This window comes from Saimiri boliviensis, chromosome 11 (assembly GCF_048565385.1).
Source record: "Saimiri boliviensis isolate mSaiBol1 chromosome 11, mSaiBol1.pri, whole genome shotgun sequence".
NCBI lineage: Eukaryota > Metazoa > Chordata > Mammalia > Primates > Cebidae > Saimiri > Saimiri boliviensis.
In genome coordinates this window covers 101,538,355-101,553,782 of record NC_133459.1, presented here as the reverse complement: position 1 = coordinate 101,553,782, position 15,428 = coordinate 101,538,355, and the positions used below count along the sequence as shown (strand labels likewise).

Sequence of the window (15,428 nt, the reverse complement as noted above, 5' to 3'; positions counted from 1 at the left end):
CCCGGCACTTAACACTCATGCATTCATTTGCTCACTTATGCACCACAGCCAATACTTATAATTGCCCTAGCATGGTCCCTGGCATGGAATATTCATGGCGAATGTCCATTGCTTTAGATCCTGACTGGGCTACTCAAGTTTGGCCTTGGCCTAGCCTCTGGTGTGCTCTGACTGTACCCTCCTCAGGGTAACTTGGCTGTTGCTGCCATCTTTTTTTTTTCTTTTCAGTCTGAGCCTAAATTTCTTTCTCTTCTGGGTCCCAGAGAACTCTTGTGTTGGCTGCCCCTTCTGTACCCGTTAGGCTCATCTCCCAGGAGGCTGACTTCTTGTCTGTCCTCGATGAGCTGACGTCTCAGAGGAGAGTAGCTGTTACATTCATTTGGCACTTGGCATAGTGAGCCTCAGGCTGCTGGCTATCAAACAAGGGAGGTGCACCCTCTGGGAGTGAGACAGCCCTGACTTTCAACTGGGCTCTGACCTTTACTCACTGAGGGACCTTGCGCTCCAAGCCTCCGTTGGCTCATCTGTAAAAATTGGTTTAATAATAGTCCTATTGTGTGGGCTGAGTAAGATCATGGAAATGAGCCTACATATCTGGCTGACAAGGGATGACAGTAAATGGTAGCAGTTCTTAGTCTTGGCAGTGGCCCCTCCAACTTTAACCTTCTATGAATTTGCATGCAATTCCTGTGTTCCCTAGAAGACTGAAATCCCCTTCAAGGACCAGAACCATGTCTTGGGCCTCCTTAAAGCCCTTGGACCTAGCTCGCTGCTTTAAATCCAGAGGCATCTCGGAAGAGTCAGCTACTCTTTCAGCAACCTGCCATCATACCTTGAAGGCTGCTGGGGCCAGGCCCTGTGCTAGATGCCCTGGATTTCCAGGTCACTAGGATACCATGCTCTCACTTCTCTTGAGCTCACAGTTGATGGAGACACAGCCAGAAGAGCAAGGAAAAGCAATAGTATGATGGGTAGGAAATGTCTGGAGGGCCCACCACAGGTCCTACTGGTCCCAGCCTCTTACTATGGGAGGAGAGATTGCTGGGGGAGCCGGCAGTCACTAACTGGGAAGGAAGGGGGCTCCAGCATCAGGAGCAAGGGCTCTGACAACTGACGCCTCATGCTGTCCACCCTCCAGAGGAAAATGGCTAGGATGAGCCTGTGGAGGAGGCTTGGACAGGGGCAAGGTATGTCTTTCCTCTGCTGGATAAAGGAAATGTTCTGGTCTTCCCAGTTCCTGGCCGCGCTAGCCTTCCTGTCTGGAGCTGCAGAGGGTCTGCACGTGGGGGTTGTAATTCAGGCTGAAGTGTAGATGGGAGGAAGGAGGATTGAATGCCATGTATGAGAAGCATTTCCACCTGCTGACTGAGGTGGGAAGCCTGGACTGATGGGCCCCTGGCTGTGGTCCTCCAATCCTGACCTGGTGTCCACGTTCCTGCCAGGACCAAGATTTAGGGCTCTGGCATCTTCTCTGGGGGAGACAGGAGCCTCAGCAAAGGGAGCTGGGATTTCAGGATGGGCCACTTCCCCTTTCCTTTCCCAGAAGGAGTGATCGGAGTACAGGCCTGGCCTTGGGGAACCACTGGCCTGGGCAGAAGTCTGAGGTCACCTGTAGACTGAGGCTGAGGGCAGGGATATCTAGAGATTTTGGGGGCTGTGTCTTAGGGGTGTGGAGGAGGAGAAGGGACATAGCTAATGAGAAGCAGGTGGAAGGGCTGCTCATGCCCTAGTCAGGGGACAGGCTGGCTGGGATGGCCCAGTCAGTAGGAGGACCTGTCAGCTCACAGACGATCCCACGGAACAGGCTCCGGGATGCCCATTCATATTCATTATGTGTGAAGTGGGCGGTTGTAAAGTTAGCTTTCTCTTCATTTAGCTGTCACTGGACAGAAAAATATGAGCTGTGGGCAGATGCCCCTGGATGAGAGCCAGTAGCCAGTCTCTGGCCTCCCTGTGCCCTCCCTTAGCAGCCTCCCACTGCACCATGGGTTCCCTCTTGGCCTCTGCCAGCCTCTCCCACTCTTGCTTTATTGATCTCTGACTCAAGTTTGTTTTTTCTCCTGTCTGTCTCTTCCCACCTCAGGTTTCTTTGGGTTTTTATGGATCCTTTCCTCTTCCCTCCCTCCATCTTTCTAAGCCTTCTTGAGAGAGAAAGAATCATGTTTTTGACCATCGCTCTATCTCTGGCACCCAGCACAATGCCAGGCTGAGTTGGTGCTCTAAAATGTTTATAGAAGAAACTACCCTCTACATCTCTCTGACTTTGTGGGGGAAGAAGGTCCAGAACTTTGCTGATCACTCCTTGGATGAAGAGACTTCTTATACAGTGGTGTGAGCCCTGGAGTCAGAAAGGTGGGTTTGAGCCCCAATTTCATTACTGCCTAGCCAGGTGGGGGAGATTCTGTTTATCAGTGGCAGGCAGAGATGTCTCTCCTTCCTGCCCTGATTCTCCTCTTTCTGCTGGGTCCCCTCCTGGACACAGGGCTTACACCTGGACCTCAGAGCCAGCAACAGGACAGAGAGGAAAGAAATCACCAAAAGCCAGACCCTTGTGTAGAGGGAAGGGAAAGGAAGGGAGGGAAGGCACAGACTCCTCTGGGGATACATGCGACTGTCTTGGCTGAGAAATCTGATCTGGTGGGGGGGGGGACTCACCCCCTCCTCTGGAATCAGCTCAGCCCTGATGTGTCTTTGTGGGCTTGTGTTTCTCTGTGCCTGAAAGATGAGGCGTGGGGCGGGGGTGGCTGGGCTGCTGGCTGAGGCTGAATTCTGAGCAATATGGTTGTGTTTACTGGGAGGGTGGGAGGGCCAGACCTTTTTCCTGCCTTCCAGGCTTCGGAGATAAGGCAGAAAGTGGGGATGAAGGATAGAATGGGTAATACTCTGAAACCACAAGAAAGAGTTCTGGCTTTTGTCTCTGCCCCACAGCTCAGACATGTTCCTGGAGCATCTGGAAGGAAGCCACCCCAATCCCACCACTCTGGGGTCCCAGCCCATGGGGAGTGCAGAACCTCAGTGGGCACCCTGCTCTTCCATTCTACCTCCCATCCACTGTCAGTTTAGCCAGTTATTTCAGCATGTTTGCTGCCTTTCCCACCCTCAGTTTTCCCTGCCATATGAGCCCAGCCCTAGAGCTGAGCTTTTCTCCCTTGAGGGCTCTGCTGCAGGACCACCTTCCCCTTTCTCACTGGCCCCTCAGAGGTCCTGGCCCAGCCTGCATCCTGGACACAGACCAGCCCCAAAGCAACCAAGTACCAAGCTCTGGAGGTGGACAGTCACCTGGCATAAAAACACCACCACCATCTTTATTAGAATTCTGGGCATTTTTTTTCCCCTTCCTTCCTTCCTTCCTTCCTTCCTTCCTTCCCTTTCCTTTCTTCCTCCCTCCCTTCTTTTTTTCAACTGTCTTTACAAAAATGGGAATCAGGATCTTAGTGTGTGGAACTCTGTTTTATTCTGACCAACATCCAACATGGTTTCCATGGCATAGCTCTGGGCTGGTCCCATGGAAGAGATTCCAAATACGTGGTGGTTTTGGTGGAATTTCTGCCTCCCTTGCAGGGGAAGATGACTGCATGGCATGTTGGGAGTGCAGGCACAGGGTGGGAGTGAGGGCAGCTGGAGCTGGGGAGCCAGGTGCCTTTTTTTTCCTTTTTTTCTTTTTTTTTTTTTTTGAGATGGAGTCTTGCTCTCTCGCCAGGCTGGAGTGCAGTGGAGTGATCTCGGCTCACGGCAACCTTTACCTCCTGGGTTCAAGCAATTCTCCTGCCTCAGCCTCCCAAGTAGCTGGGACTACAGGCGTGCGCCACCACACCCAGCTAATTTTTGCATTTTTAGTAGAGACGGGTTTCACCATGTTGGTCAGGCTGGTCTCGATCTATTGACCTCGTGATCTGCCCGCCTCAGCTTCCCAAAGTGCTGGGATTACAGGCATGAGCCGCTGCATGGGGCGCCAGGTGCCTTCTATGCTGACCTTGGCCTTCAGGCCCTCCTTAGTGTCAGATGCCAGTGCGCCCCTGCTGGTGGGGAGGGGAAGCAGGCCTGACTCCACCCCATCATCAGAGACCCGCTTTGTGGTTTCCCGTCTCATCATGAAGAGCTACCCCAGTCCACTTGGCGCCCTCCTCCGCCCATTTTCCTGGGTTCCCTGAACGAGGAGCTAAGTAAGCTGTCTTAGCTGGAGAGATGACAATGGACTTGGACAAAGCTGGAGGAAGCAAGGCAGTGTCTCTCTGCCTCCAGCCCAGAGTTTGGGTGACGGGGCTCAGTTTGTGGCAGGAAGAGTCCTACCTGCTTCGAAGCCCCTTCTCCTAGCCAGCCCCACCTTATTCTAAGAGAAAAGACCCTGTAACATGTTCCCTGCTGAGGGTTGACAGTGCCAGCTGCTCTCCCAGACCTCCAGAACCTGGGGCTTGGAGGCAGAAGTGCTTCCTCCCTGATGTCCAGGCAGGGGTGGGCTAGAGGCGGCTGGGAATGGAAAAGGAGGTGGGCAGCTCAGTCTGCAGGTCCGTGTGACCGATCACGTGGTCCAGTTCAGAAGGCCGGGTGGCTCCTTGGGTTTTACCCTGAGCGAGACGAGGCTTGGAGACTTGTAGTCGCCGTCTGAGGAGGGCTCAAAGCTGTGGCCCCCCAGGGTGGGGGGAAAGCTGTGGATGGAGTAGATGCCAGGGTGAGCTGCAGAGGAGGCTGGCACCCCCATGAAGCCAGCCACACTCCCATGGGGGTGGGAATATGGAGACATGCATGGTGAGGGGATGCCCTCTGGAGACACAAGGCAGGGGCCCCCAGGGCTCCCGGATCCTGGACCGGCCCACAGGGAGTTCTGCAGCTGCAAAGAGAGGGGAAAGAAGGCCCATGAGCCGGTAGCCTCAGCTGACTTCCTTACCCAGGGGCTTTCTCTGTCCTTGGGGCCCCAGAAACTTTCCAGGAAACCTCCACTTGGCTCAGGTCTACCCCCTCTGGCCCCCAACACTGGCAGTGACATCTCAGGAGGCTCCTGCCACTGTTCTCAAAATGAGATTTTCTTCTTTGATTCCTTTGTGTTTTGGATTCGTCATTCATGAGCCAGGCAAGAGCCCCGATTTGCAGAGGAAGAAGTGAAGTGACTTGCTCACTGTCACACAGAACGCTGATGCTCTCCAGGTCTCTTCAGGCCAGAGCTCTTCTTATTTTTGGTGACCCTGCCAGGTCCTGACTCAGAGAGGGCTGGGGTCTCACCTGAGGGTGGCTGTCAGCGTGGGGCAGCACGGAGATGTCATAGGCAGCCGTGAAGGGGTTCCGCCCTTCCTGGATCTTCCCATAACGCTCGCGCTTCCGCCACTTGGCTCTGCGGTTCTGGAACCAGACCTGGGGGCAGGTTGTGGGGTTTGAGGGGGTGATGGGGCAGCCCTGAGGAGAGGAGCCTGCTAGAGAGAGAGTTGATGGTTGTGTCCTCTTGTGGGATGGGCAGCTGGCTCCAGGATGGAGGATCTCGGCTGTTAATCTGCACCGTTCTTGGGGCCAGGGGAGCCTGGGAGGAAGCCTGGGAGAGGCCCAAGCCCCAAGCGGCTTAATTGGTCCCATGGGCCTCCAGCTCTCACTCCCTAGCCGAGTCACTCTGGCCCTCCAGCCTGTCCAGTAAGGGTGTTGTGGTGGGGGTCTGTGGGTCTCAGGGGCCCTAGGCACTTCCGGGGTATACTGTGCACATGTGTGGGATTTCTGGCCTCCGTGCCTCATCTCCTTTTCCAAGCTACCCACCTCATAGCATCCGAGGAATCTCAGACATTTCTGTTCAGTCAGGGTCCTGTTTAAACCCTCAGTGACTCCCTGGAGACCTCGGTCCAGAGCACAGATTCCTAACAAGGCTCCTGCCTTTCTGCAGAGCCTCATGTCCTGCCAGGCAAACACATTCGATTCTTCCTGGTTGCCTCCCAAGCTCCCACCCAGCTTTCCCAAAACACTCTGCTGTCTTGCTCCTTCCATCCTTTGCTTAAGTTTTCTCTTCCTGGGCTGCTCATCCCCTCAACACATACATCGACGCTGGGCATCCTACACAGGACTTCCAAGACTCCCTGGACCTCTCTTTGTACTCACCCCATTTTATTACCACGATCTGTTTTGGAATCTGTTTCTCCCACTTATCTGTGAGTCCTTGGCAGATAGGGGTGGCACATCTGTGTGTTGTGCACATCTGTGTACATATCTGTGATGAATTTGTTTGGTATACGTGCCGTGGCTGTTACATTTATGTGTATTGGTATTTATGTTTTGTATTTCTATCATTTAATGAACATTTACTTGCTAGGCTCTAAGCTAAATTTAACAATGTCAAAACAAAACCAAACAAAAACAACCCCTGCTTTCCAGGGATATCTAGCTGGGAGTCACAACAGAAGCTGCGTGTGTGTCAGTAATCCATCTACCCCGTCTGAGATGAGAAATTCCACCCCAGCCCCTCAGGCTCCCTGCCCCATGTATAGGTCATTCCTATACATGCAGGCAGGTAAGGCACCAACAGTGAAGGAGCTGTGTATACCTCATCCCTCTACCTCCCAGGTTGCCAAGATAACAGAGTAACAGAGCAGACCTGTAGCAAGGTCAGGGAAAGGCCACCCCAACCTGCCCAGCTGCCTGGATTTCCTTTCTCTGCTCTCCCTCCCCTGTCAAAGGATAAAGGAGCCTGGAGCCAGAGAATCTGGCTATTGGCATTCCCTTTTCTGTCATCACCCATTCTCCCCTGGGGATCCCACTGTAGGCCTCGCCTGGGCTCTGGACCTGCCCTCTGAGTTGCCTGGTGTCTCATTCTTCCTCTCCATGGGACAGGGTGTATGGGTGGGTTTCATGCTCCTGCCAGAGAAAACATTCCTACTCTAGGGTCTCCATCCTTTGGGAAGCTTCTAGACTAGGTCTGGGGGCCTCATGGCTACTCCTGCACCCTCTCAGGTTGACAAGGCCTATGGGAGGAGCCGAGGAAGTGCTCTCCACCCCCTGCAAACACTTCGGGAAGAGCTGGTCAGACCCCACCCTAGAGGCCTGCCGAGGTGACTCCATGGTCCTGATTCTCCATGGCTTCCCATTCATCTGGGGTTATCTTGAATGCTGGGCCTCTTGCCCTGATGACCTCAGCCCTTAGGGAGCCTCGGGGGACAGTCCTGGAAGTCTGTTTTAGCTGCCACCTGGGAGGCAGGAGGACCCAGCAGAGAAGGGGAAACAGCTCAAGCCTCTCTGATCCTATGTTGGATGCAGCTACAGGGCCTTCTCTGTTGGTTGACAGCTGGCCTCTTTATAGACTGGCCTGCCAGTCCCTGTATCCTGCCAGGATTGTCTTCTGCCCTAGTGCCTTCACAAGTCTCTGGAAGGGCCCCATGCAGGGTGGGAGAGCATGAGCTTTGTCTCTGCCAAGTCTCCTCCATGGTGAGAGAGAGAGACTCCTCTGCCTAAGGGGTCACTTCCTCGCCTTTCCCCAGAGATCCAACCTACCCCTCCCAGTGCCTCCTGCTTTGACATCAAGAAGCCTACTATGATCTGGCCAGTTCAGTGCAAGCCAGTGAATGGCCATCTTCCTCTTGGGCCAGACTCTTACTGAAACTCCTTCCCCATCCCCAGCCTGCTTGCCACTTTCATGTGCTTTGTCACTTCCAGCATGCTTGGACATGGGCTTCCCTTCCCTTCCTCTCTTCTCAGCATTTACCCACCCATAGGCTGGGCTTCCCCAGTGTAAAACATTGGGGGCCATGGCCCTTCTGGGAAGCCCTGGTGCCTGATCTCCCCTGGGGACTTTGTTAGGTGGGGGAAGGGCTCCCAGCCAGCCTTTCCCAGCCAGGGTCTGAGTGCTGGCAGGGACTGACAAATTTGAGACACTGACCCTTAGACCTCTCGACAGGGACCCTTCCATTCCAGGCAGCCACCTCAGGAGCAGCCCCGATGTGTGTTCAGCACTTTGCTGCTTCCAAAATGTGGCCATCCCTATAATCCTCAAGATAGTCCCTACGCAGCCAGTCCCATCATTCCCTTTTCCTGAACTGGGAAACTGAGACAGAGATTCCATAACACACTCTAACCTCCAGTAAGTGGCAGAGTTAGGACTCCCACACAGGTGATGGCTCCAGAGGCCATCGCCCTCATACCAGGCATAAGCCTCAATATGGGCCAAAAAAGCCTGTGGCTACAGCAGAGCTGGGCATGAGGGTGAGCCCAGCAGGGGCAGGCTGGGGCAGTCCCCTGGAAAAGGTAGCTCTGGGAGGGACCAGCGCCCACTTCTCCCAGCCCTTCCAGGATCTGGTCACTGTGTGGGTGGTAGAGGCAGCTAGAGACCCCCATTCCTGCAGTGCCCTCACCTGTACCCGGGCCTCGGTCAGGTCTGTGCGCAGAGCCAGCTGTTCCCGGGCATACACATCAGGATAGTGGGTTTTCTGGAAGACCTTCTCCAGCTCCTCCAGCTGGAATGTGCTGAAGGTCGTGCGGTTACGGCGCTTCTTGCTCTTGTTCTTGGCCAACTCCATGGAGTCAGGGCGTCCCGGAGAAAGAGGAAGACGCAGGCTGGCCAGGCAGGGGCCTGGGGAGGGTTGCAAATTAGAGGGACCCTCTCTGGGGCCCCCTCGGCAGTCCAAGGGCAGCTGGGGGCAGCTGGCAGCTTTGGAGGCCTTCTCCTCAGCTGCAATGAGGAACACAAACAGGAGGATGGCAACAGGACCAGGGGCTTTTGTGGATCGGAATGGAGGGAGGGGGAAGAGCATCGACGCCTCAGTCTCCGCCTCCGCCTTCCTTTCCCTTCCCTGCCTCCCAGCGGCCACCCTCCATGGGAGCCTGGCATTTAGAGGCCTGCCTGCTGAGCCTCCAGCTGGGGAGGGGGCCCTGGGGAACTATGTGCTCTGTGGTCTGGGCGGATCTGCTGGGGCCAGAGTGGGGTTCATTTCGGGGAAGTGCTCTGTGGTGGTGCGTTCCACAGGGACGTGACAGGATTGGCGCCACAGCAGGACCACCGCCCTGGCAAGGCCAAGAATGGGGGAAGAGGGTGGGGGTGAGGATGGGGTGGTTGACATCTCCCGCCCCTGCCAGAAAGTGCTTCCTTGTTCCTGACTGCAGGCCTTGGTTCCCAGGCCCTTAGGCCCATGCCTCTGTTCCCAGGGCCAGGCAGGCAGCGGACGTGGGTGCTCAGACCACCTTTGGCTGGTCTGGCTGACCTTTATTCTGAGTCCCAGGTCTCAGGTCAATATCAAATTCCCCAGCTCTGGTGTATGAAGGGCAAGATGGGACAAAGAAGCTTCCAGAGGGATTGCTTCCCTCCATTCCTCCTAACATTGTGGTGTCTGCAAGGACCTAAGCTCCAGCAATAGAGAAACAGAGCTGACACTCTCAGAGAAGGAGAGTGGGGACCAGTGTCACAACGGGGCACAGCTCTCTGTTCCCATCATTCCCATCACTCCCCCCCCCCCCCCCCCGCCTCCGGGAGTTTCTGACTGCTGTCCCATTGCCTGTGTGTAACAGGCAGGGAAGGACTTGACTGCAGACTGGGAACAGTTTCCAGCAGCCCCACTGTGACGTGCTAACCCTCACTCTGGAAGCTTGGCGGAGCCTTACCACAGCAGATCAACGGGCGGAATGTGGTGAAAAATAGGTCACCCTGATTGCCCACACCCTCTCCCTCTGGCGAGGACCCCCAGCAGTGTCCCCATGAAATCCCTTCTCAACAGTCCACTGGGATGGCAGATGAGACACCGCAAAGACGCCCCACTGACTCACACACCCTCTGCCCTGGCTCTGGGCCCATCTCCAGTGGAGGCCTGGCTCTGAGGAGACCCAGCTAGCTGGCACAAGAGGCAGTTTCTTCCCAGGACTTGGTGCTGGGATCACAGATGTAGCTGGGGGAGGATGGGACTGGAGAAACGGGCCTCTCAGGATCTGGGTCTGATGAGTCCCTGTCTGCACTGTGAAGGGACAAATCAGGCAGGGTCCCTTTTAGCTGGAAGGTGGTCAGTGACTTTCCAGGACTACCCAGGCCATGAAATAAGCTCCGAGTGTGTGTCCTGGAGGACTGGGAGGGTGAGGCAGGGCCTACCTAGCCTTGGACCATGCCCAGCCTGTACACAGGTGGCCTACAGCTACAGCCCAGCACCAAGGCTCCTTCGCAGCTCAGGTGGAGCACAGGGAGAAAGCGTTCTAGTCCCTGACTTCCATTCTTGGCCAGCACATTTCGGGATTAGGGGCAGTTGCATTTGATAGAAGCTTAGGAAGGAAGACTCACGGAAGTTGAACCAAATAATTAAAAATGATCAGGAAGACCAGGGACGCCAAAAGGGGACCCCACCACCACCTATACACACACATACACACACAGCAGGCCATGGAAATGTTCAGCCTGAGAAGGAAGAGTCTTGGTGTCTTGGGTTAGTAGGGTGGCAGTGCTGGACTCCAAGCAGAAAAGGGGTGAGGGTAGCTCAGGGCTGGGGTTCAAGACTACTGATACCTTGGCAGAGGCCCTCCAAAGCCCTGGGGCTTGCTCATCTGCCTTTTGGACTCTCAGTGTCTGCCTCAATAGGACCTGCCCTGGGGAAGTGACTACATCTGGGGCCCTGGGACTTGCCTTCCTGACCTTGAGCCAAGCTGCCAGGGAAAAAGGATGAAAGTGTAGTAGGACTTCGCAGAACAGCTTCCCAAAAGAAGAGGCCAAGCCTGCCCAGTCTACAGCCCTCCCAAGGGACCACAGAACTGCTCTCCTCATTATCATTGCCCTGAAACCTCCTTGATCTGTCTGGAGGACACCAGAGGGAGGCTGGCATCCCCCCTCTTTGGGAGAGAAGGGCACTCCTCAGAGAACACAGAGCAGCCTCCTGAGGAGCAAGGCCCAAAAGAGGAAAGGGATAGAACTGGGATAAATGGACAGCCAGGAAAGACAGGCCAGGAATGGCAGCCAGCAGTTTGAGCATAAGCTTGTAAAGGAGAGAGGGCTGCTCTGTTGAGGACGGGGCACATCTGAGGTGCGTATAGGCTGTGCAGAGGCGTCACTGCACCTGATCCAGACACTGGGTGGTTAAGGCGGTGTACTCGGGTTGGAGACAGCCGGAGACTCTGCGCTGCGGTGTCTTCTGCTTGTGTAACCGCAGGACCACAGCAGCAGCTGTTGGGTGTGAAAGCCAGGAGCCTCTTAAGTAGTAAAGGAGCTCTCTGTCCCTGACCCAGCTCTCAGGCCTGCCGCACCCCTGAGCGCCCCTACCAGCGGCTGCTTCTAAGCTACTCTGCAGCCAGGAAGCGGCACCGCTGCAGGCCCGAGGGCCCCACTGCCCCAAAGAAGGCATCCATTGAGGCCGTAGGACCAGCCTTGTCTTTCACCTTTCGCTGCAGCCTTGTTCCGCGCCCACTGTTTCCTCTGGCCACTGTGGGGTCGCTAAGCGACCGACCAGCAAAGCTCACTGAGGCCCAGGCCCCTGCAGCTCCCGCGGAAGACCCGAAGTCAGGGTGGACATAAATGCCGTGGGCAGGACCCCGGTGAGGCTTCGGTGCCCGTCTTGGAGGTTTCTCAGCCTTGGCCCAGAAACCTCAGCCCGGGTCTAAGAACTCGGGACTCTCCTCGACGTTGTCGGTCGGCTGGGTCATCCGGCTCAGAGCCTCAGCGGCTGCTCGTTTCGCACCAGCGGGCAAAAGTCTAGTAGGAGTCGCTTGCCGAGGGCGTGTTTCGACGTCAGAGCCAAACTCGGGGGCAGACTAGCCAAGCGCGGAGGGCGCGAGAGTGGCCGGCACCGCCAGCACGCAGCCTCGGTTCAGAGCAGGGCTGGACGCTCTCAGCAAAGGGCGGGCCGCCGGGGCGCGGGCGGCGGACGGCGGGCGGGAAAGGAGCGAGGTGCGCCAGGCTTTGGGGCGAGCAACTGCCCAGCCTCGTGAAAGATCGCGCCGCAGATGGGGCGCAGCTGCGTGCTCACTAGTGTGGACTGAAAACGCTCCGAGCCGGTTATTTTAAAAGTTGGGAAATAAGGCGGGTTCCCTTTTCGCCTGCCACTTCCCACCAAATAGGCTGCGTGACCCTGGGGGCTGATCTTCCCCAGCAGCCGGGCTCCACCGCGCGCCGCGGCGAGGTCGGCTCTGCCGCAGGGACAGTGACCGCCGCCCGTCGAGCACTGGCCAGAGCGCCGGGGAGGCGAGCGGCCGCCGGGTTCTCTCCTAGGCTCCGCTCGCACCCTCGTGCCTCCCTTTCTTTTGGCCTGTCCTCTGCTCAACTGAAATCGTTAATTTTCTTACCCCTTTGTTCTCATTTTGACATATTCCACTCTTTAAACACGTTCCTTTTTCTTTTGTCGGCTCCCTCCCTCTTCATCCTTTCCCCCCTTCTCTATTTACCGGTTTTGTTCGATCTTGCTTCTGCTTTTTTTTTTTTTTTCGTTCGTTCTTCATTTATTTCTTTCAGGTCATCCCAGTTCGCTGACTGCCATTTATCTCTCGCTCTCGCCGCGCTCTCCGTTGTTTTGTTCAATTTCCCTTCCCCTTTTCTTGGTGTTGTTCGCTTTCTTTGGGTTTTCTTTCTCAGTATTTCGTTGTCAAGAACACCCTTGCCGTCGGATTCCAGGGTGCTGGGAGGATCCTCCAGGCCGCTCGTTCCGCACCAGCGCTCTCGGCAGTTAGCGCGGCACCGGAGTGGTCCAGGCGCCCGAGCCATCGGTGCCAGATGCGGCGCGCCTAGCGGGGACGTGGGCCCAGTGGGGTGGCTCCTGCCTGACACGGAGTGCTGAGCCAGACCCGGTACCTGTTCCTGGCAGTGCTCACCGCGCTGTGCGGCCGCTGCCGTCTGGCTGCGATCAGAGGAGCCAGGCCAACTGCTTCTCATTAAGTCCCAACTGTGGTTTTTATCAGGAGAGCCTCTTTCAAAGGGCACAGACACGAAGCTCCGCGGACTCGTTCATTTCCTCCGTTGACCCCCACACACCTCCCCGCCCTCCCCTACACATTCCCACCGCCCTGACTGGGCGAAAGCCGGAGATGCCGGGCCACTCCGTGGAGGCCCGCGAGGCGCCAGCCGGGCGGCGGCAGGGGGTTGAGGCGGCTCTCCGAGGATGCAGCTCTGGGCCTAGGCTGCGGGATGTGGCCGCGCAGATATCGTGGGTGCGGTGCCGGCGCCGAGGCGCCTTACAGGTCAGCGAGTGCAGCTGACCTGCCGATCAGCCTGCCAGGCCGCTGCCTTCAGGCGCATTCTCGGATGCCGGCGCGGTCCAGCCGGCCTTAGCACAGGGCACCGGCCCGCGAGCCCCCGGCGCCTGGGAGTCAAGCTGCCTAGGGCTGCTTCTGACTGCCCAGCACTGATGATCCAGCGCGGGAAGCCAAGGCTGCGGGAAGGGCGTCTATCATCGTGCATAACGGCAGGGAAGCCAGCTTAGTCTGAGAAATAAGAATACAGTTATTCCGTCTTGAGGACAGCAGCGGCACTGCGCGACTAGTCGCGGCCAGATTGTGCCAGTCTGCCGCACAGGCAGCGCCCAGGAAGTGGAGGCTAGGCCCAGGGAGGAGAGGCAGGCCAAGGCCAGGCCGCAGTCCCCAGACGACCCGGATTTGGCCACTCTAGGTCGAGGCCCAGCCTCGGGGCCCTCAAAGGGCGCCAGACACAAAAGCCGCGCTTCTGCGGCTCAGTGTGGCTCTCCAGCCCTTGGTCGGGTCTGGGCTTCAGAGTCTGTGGCAGTCCCAGTTCAGCTTCGGCACAGCATGATCTCTCCTTCCCAGGTTCGGCTGCTTCCGGGCCCCGACTGGACCCCGAGCCGTCGCTACTCCACTTTCCTCGACCTCCCGCCTCCGATTCCCGCCGCGGAGGAACCCCGGTTCACCCTCCCGCACCGCACCGGCCTTTGCCTGGCCCGGGCCAGCGCCGACCCGGCTTCCGTGGGAGCCGTGGCGAAAAGCTAGAGGGGCAAAAGTTAAGAAGCAGGCGAGCGGGAAAGATAAGCAGGAAGGCCCGGGTGGGCCCGGGTAGGGAAGAAGGAGAGAGGGTCGGGCTGCGCGCTACGCCCCGCGCCACGCGTTACCTTCAGCGGGGCCCTCGTAGAAGTGGCCGCCGTTGAGTGCCAGGCTGGGCCCGAGGTCCTGCAGGTACTTGGCGGGCGGTTTGGCCGGCTCTGGGAGGTAGGGCTCCAGGGGCCCGCAGCCCAGAAAGCAGGTCAGCCCCGGGCCGCGGGGCGGCGCGGGGTGCAGGTGAGGCGCAGCGGCGGGGGTTCCCTGCGGGCCGGGAGGCTCGTCCCCCGAGGCTGCATAGGGGCCGGGTGCAGGCCCCACGCGGAAGGGTGCGCAGTGCTCGGGGTCCATGCCGGCTCCGGGCGCACAGGCCTCCGGGGCTCCGGGGCTCGCGCTACCCGCGCGGCCTGTGAGCTCCAGCCAAGGGGGAGGGACCTGGGCGCGGGGGCGCGGAGCCCCCGGGAGCGGCGCGCGCCGCGGGGGGCTGGGGGAGGAGGGCAAGGGAGGGGGCCGCGCTTCTGACTTAATGCTGGAACCATCCACGTCACGTGTAACCCCGCGCGGGTTAACCCCTCGGAGCCCGGGAAACCCCCTCCCCCCATTCACCCAGAGCCCAGTTCCAGGCGGCTCAGGAGAGGTTGAAGCAACCTCCTCTCTAGGGCAGGATCCCTTTGTCTGCCCATCCAGGTGAGTCCCTTGCTCAGAGCAGCACCCGTGATATCCAGCCTAGTGGCTATTGCCACCCCCTAGTGGCTATTGCCCCTAGAGGGGTGCGGCAGTGTGGGCATCCCCCCAAACACTGTTAGGCCTGGACTCTGGACATCAGCCTGGGATGAGGGCCCGGGTGGGCGGGCAGGCAGGCAGGCAGGCGTTAGGCTGCAATTTTACCTAGGTCTCTGCTGGGAGCTGGGCAAAATGCTGCCTCAGGAAAAACCACCTTCCTTAGAGATCTCTTGTTTTTCACAGAGAAAGGAGCTACAGTATTGGGATTGCCGTGTGGAAGCGGATCTAAGCTAGAAATGGGGTACTGGGGAGCTTGGGCCTGGACACTATCATTAATTAGCTGTGGATCCTTGAGCCAATCGTTAGTGTCCTCATCTGACTGTGGAGGTCAGGGCAAACCAACTCTGGGTCTTTCTATGTATTTGAGGTGTGTTTCAGAACTAGAGGCAGGGCCGGAGCAGACAGGGAGACTCCCACCCGCAGCTCAGGACCCAACAGTGTCCTGCAGAGGCAGCCTTTATAGAGCAGGTGAAGGATGAGCAGAAGGGCTGAGGTTCCCTCGGGCAACAGCTTGGAGTGAATGCCTTTCAGTGGGCAGATGATCCAAGTGTCTGGGGCTCCACTGGAGAGAGGCTGTCTGCACCTCAGACCTCAGGGCTGTGCTCCGCCCCGGCCTGCCGATTTGGAGCCGGTGAGGGTAGAACTGCATCTTCTAAGAGTTGAGTCTCCTCAACCAAAACGAAACCTAGGATTAGAACAGTAGCTTGGAATTTCAGAAAAGGAAAAAAACCCCACCCTAC

General features: G+C 57.4%; 1 protein-coding gene across 1 annotated transcript; it reads right to left on the bottom strand.

Moving 5' to 3' along the window:
- Positions 1–3,280: 3,280 nt before the first annotated feature.
- On the bottom strand, positions 3,281–14,376 carry ALX3 (ALX homeobox 3). Its single transcript, XM_003933427.4, has 4 exons — positions 13,980–14,376; positions 8,316–8,632; positions 5,218–5,346; positions 3,281–4,828 (listed from the first exon to the last, which is right to left on the bottom strand). Exons 1-4 carry the CDS (start codon positions 14,254–14,256, stop codon positions 4,520–4,522), a joined length of 1,032 nt encoding a protein of 343 aa, XP_003933476.1. The 5' UTR covers positions 14,257–14,376; the 3' UTR covers positions 3,281–4,519.
- Positions 14,377–15,428: the final 1,052 nt, after the last annotated feature.

Bases quoted from the DNA above. Each gene is read 5' to 3' on its own strand.
- ALX3 (XM_003933427.4), bottom strand. From the start codon at position 14,256: ATGGACCCCGAGCACTGCGCACCCTTCCGCGTGGGGCCTGCACCCGGC. The intron at 8,633-13,979 runs GTAACGCGTGGC...TCCTCATTGCAG, and splicing joins CTACGAGGGCCCCGCTGAAG to CTGAGGAGAAGGCCTCCAAA. The intron at 4,829-5,217 runs GTGAGACCCCAG...CTCTCTTTGCAG, and splicing joins ACGCTGACAGCCACCCTCAG to CTGCAGAACTCCCTGTGGGC.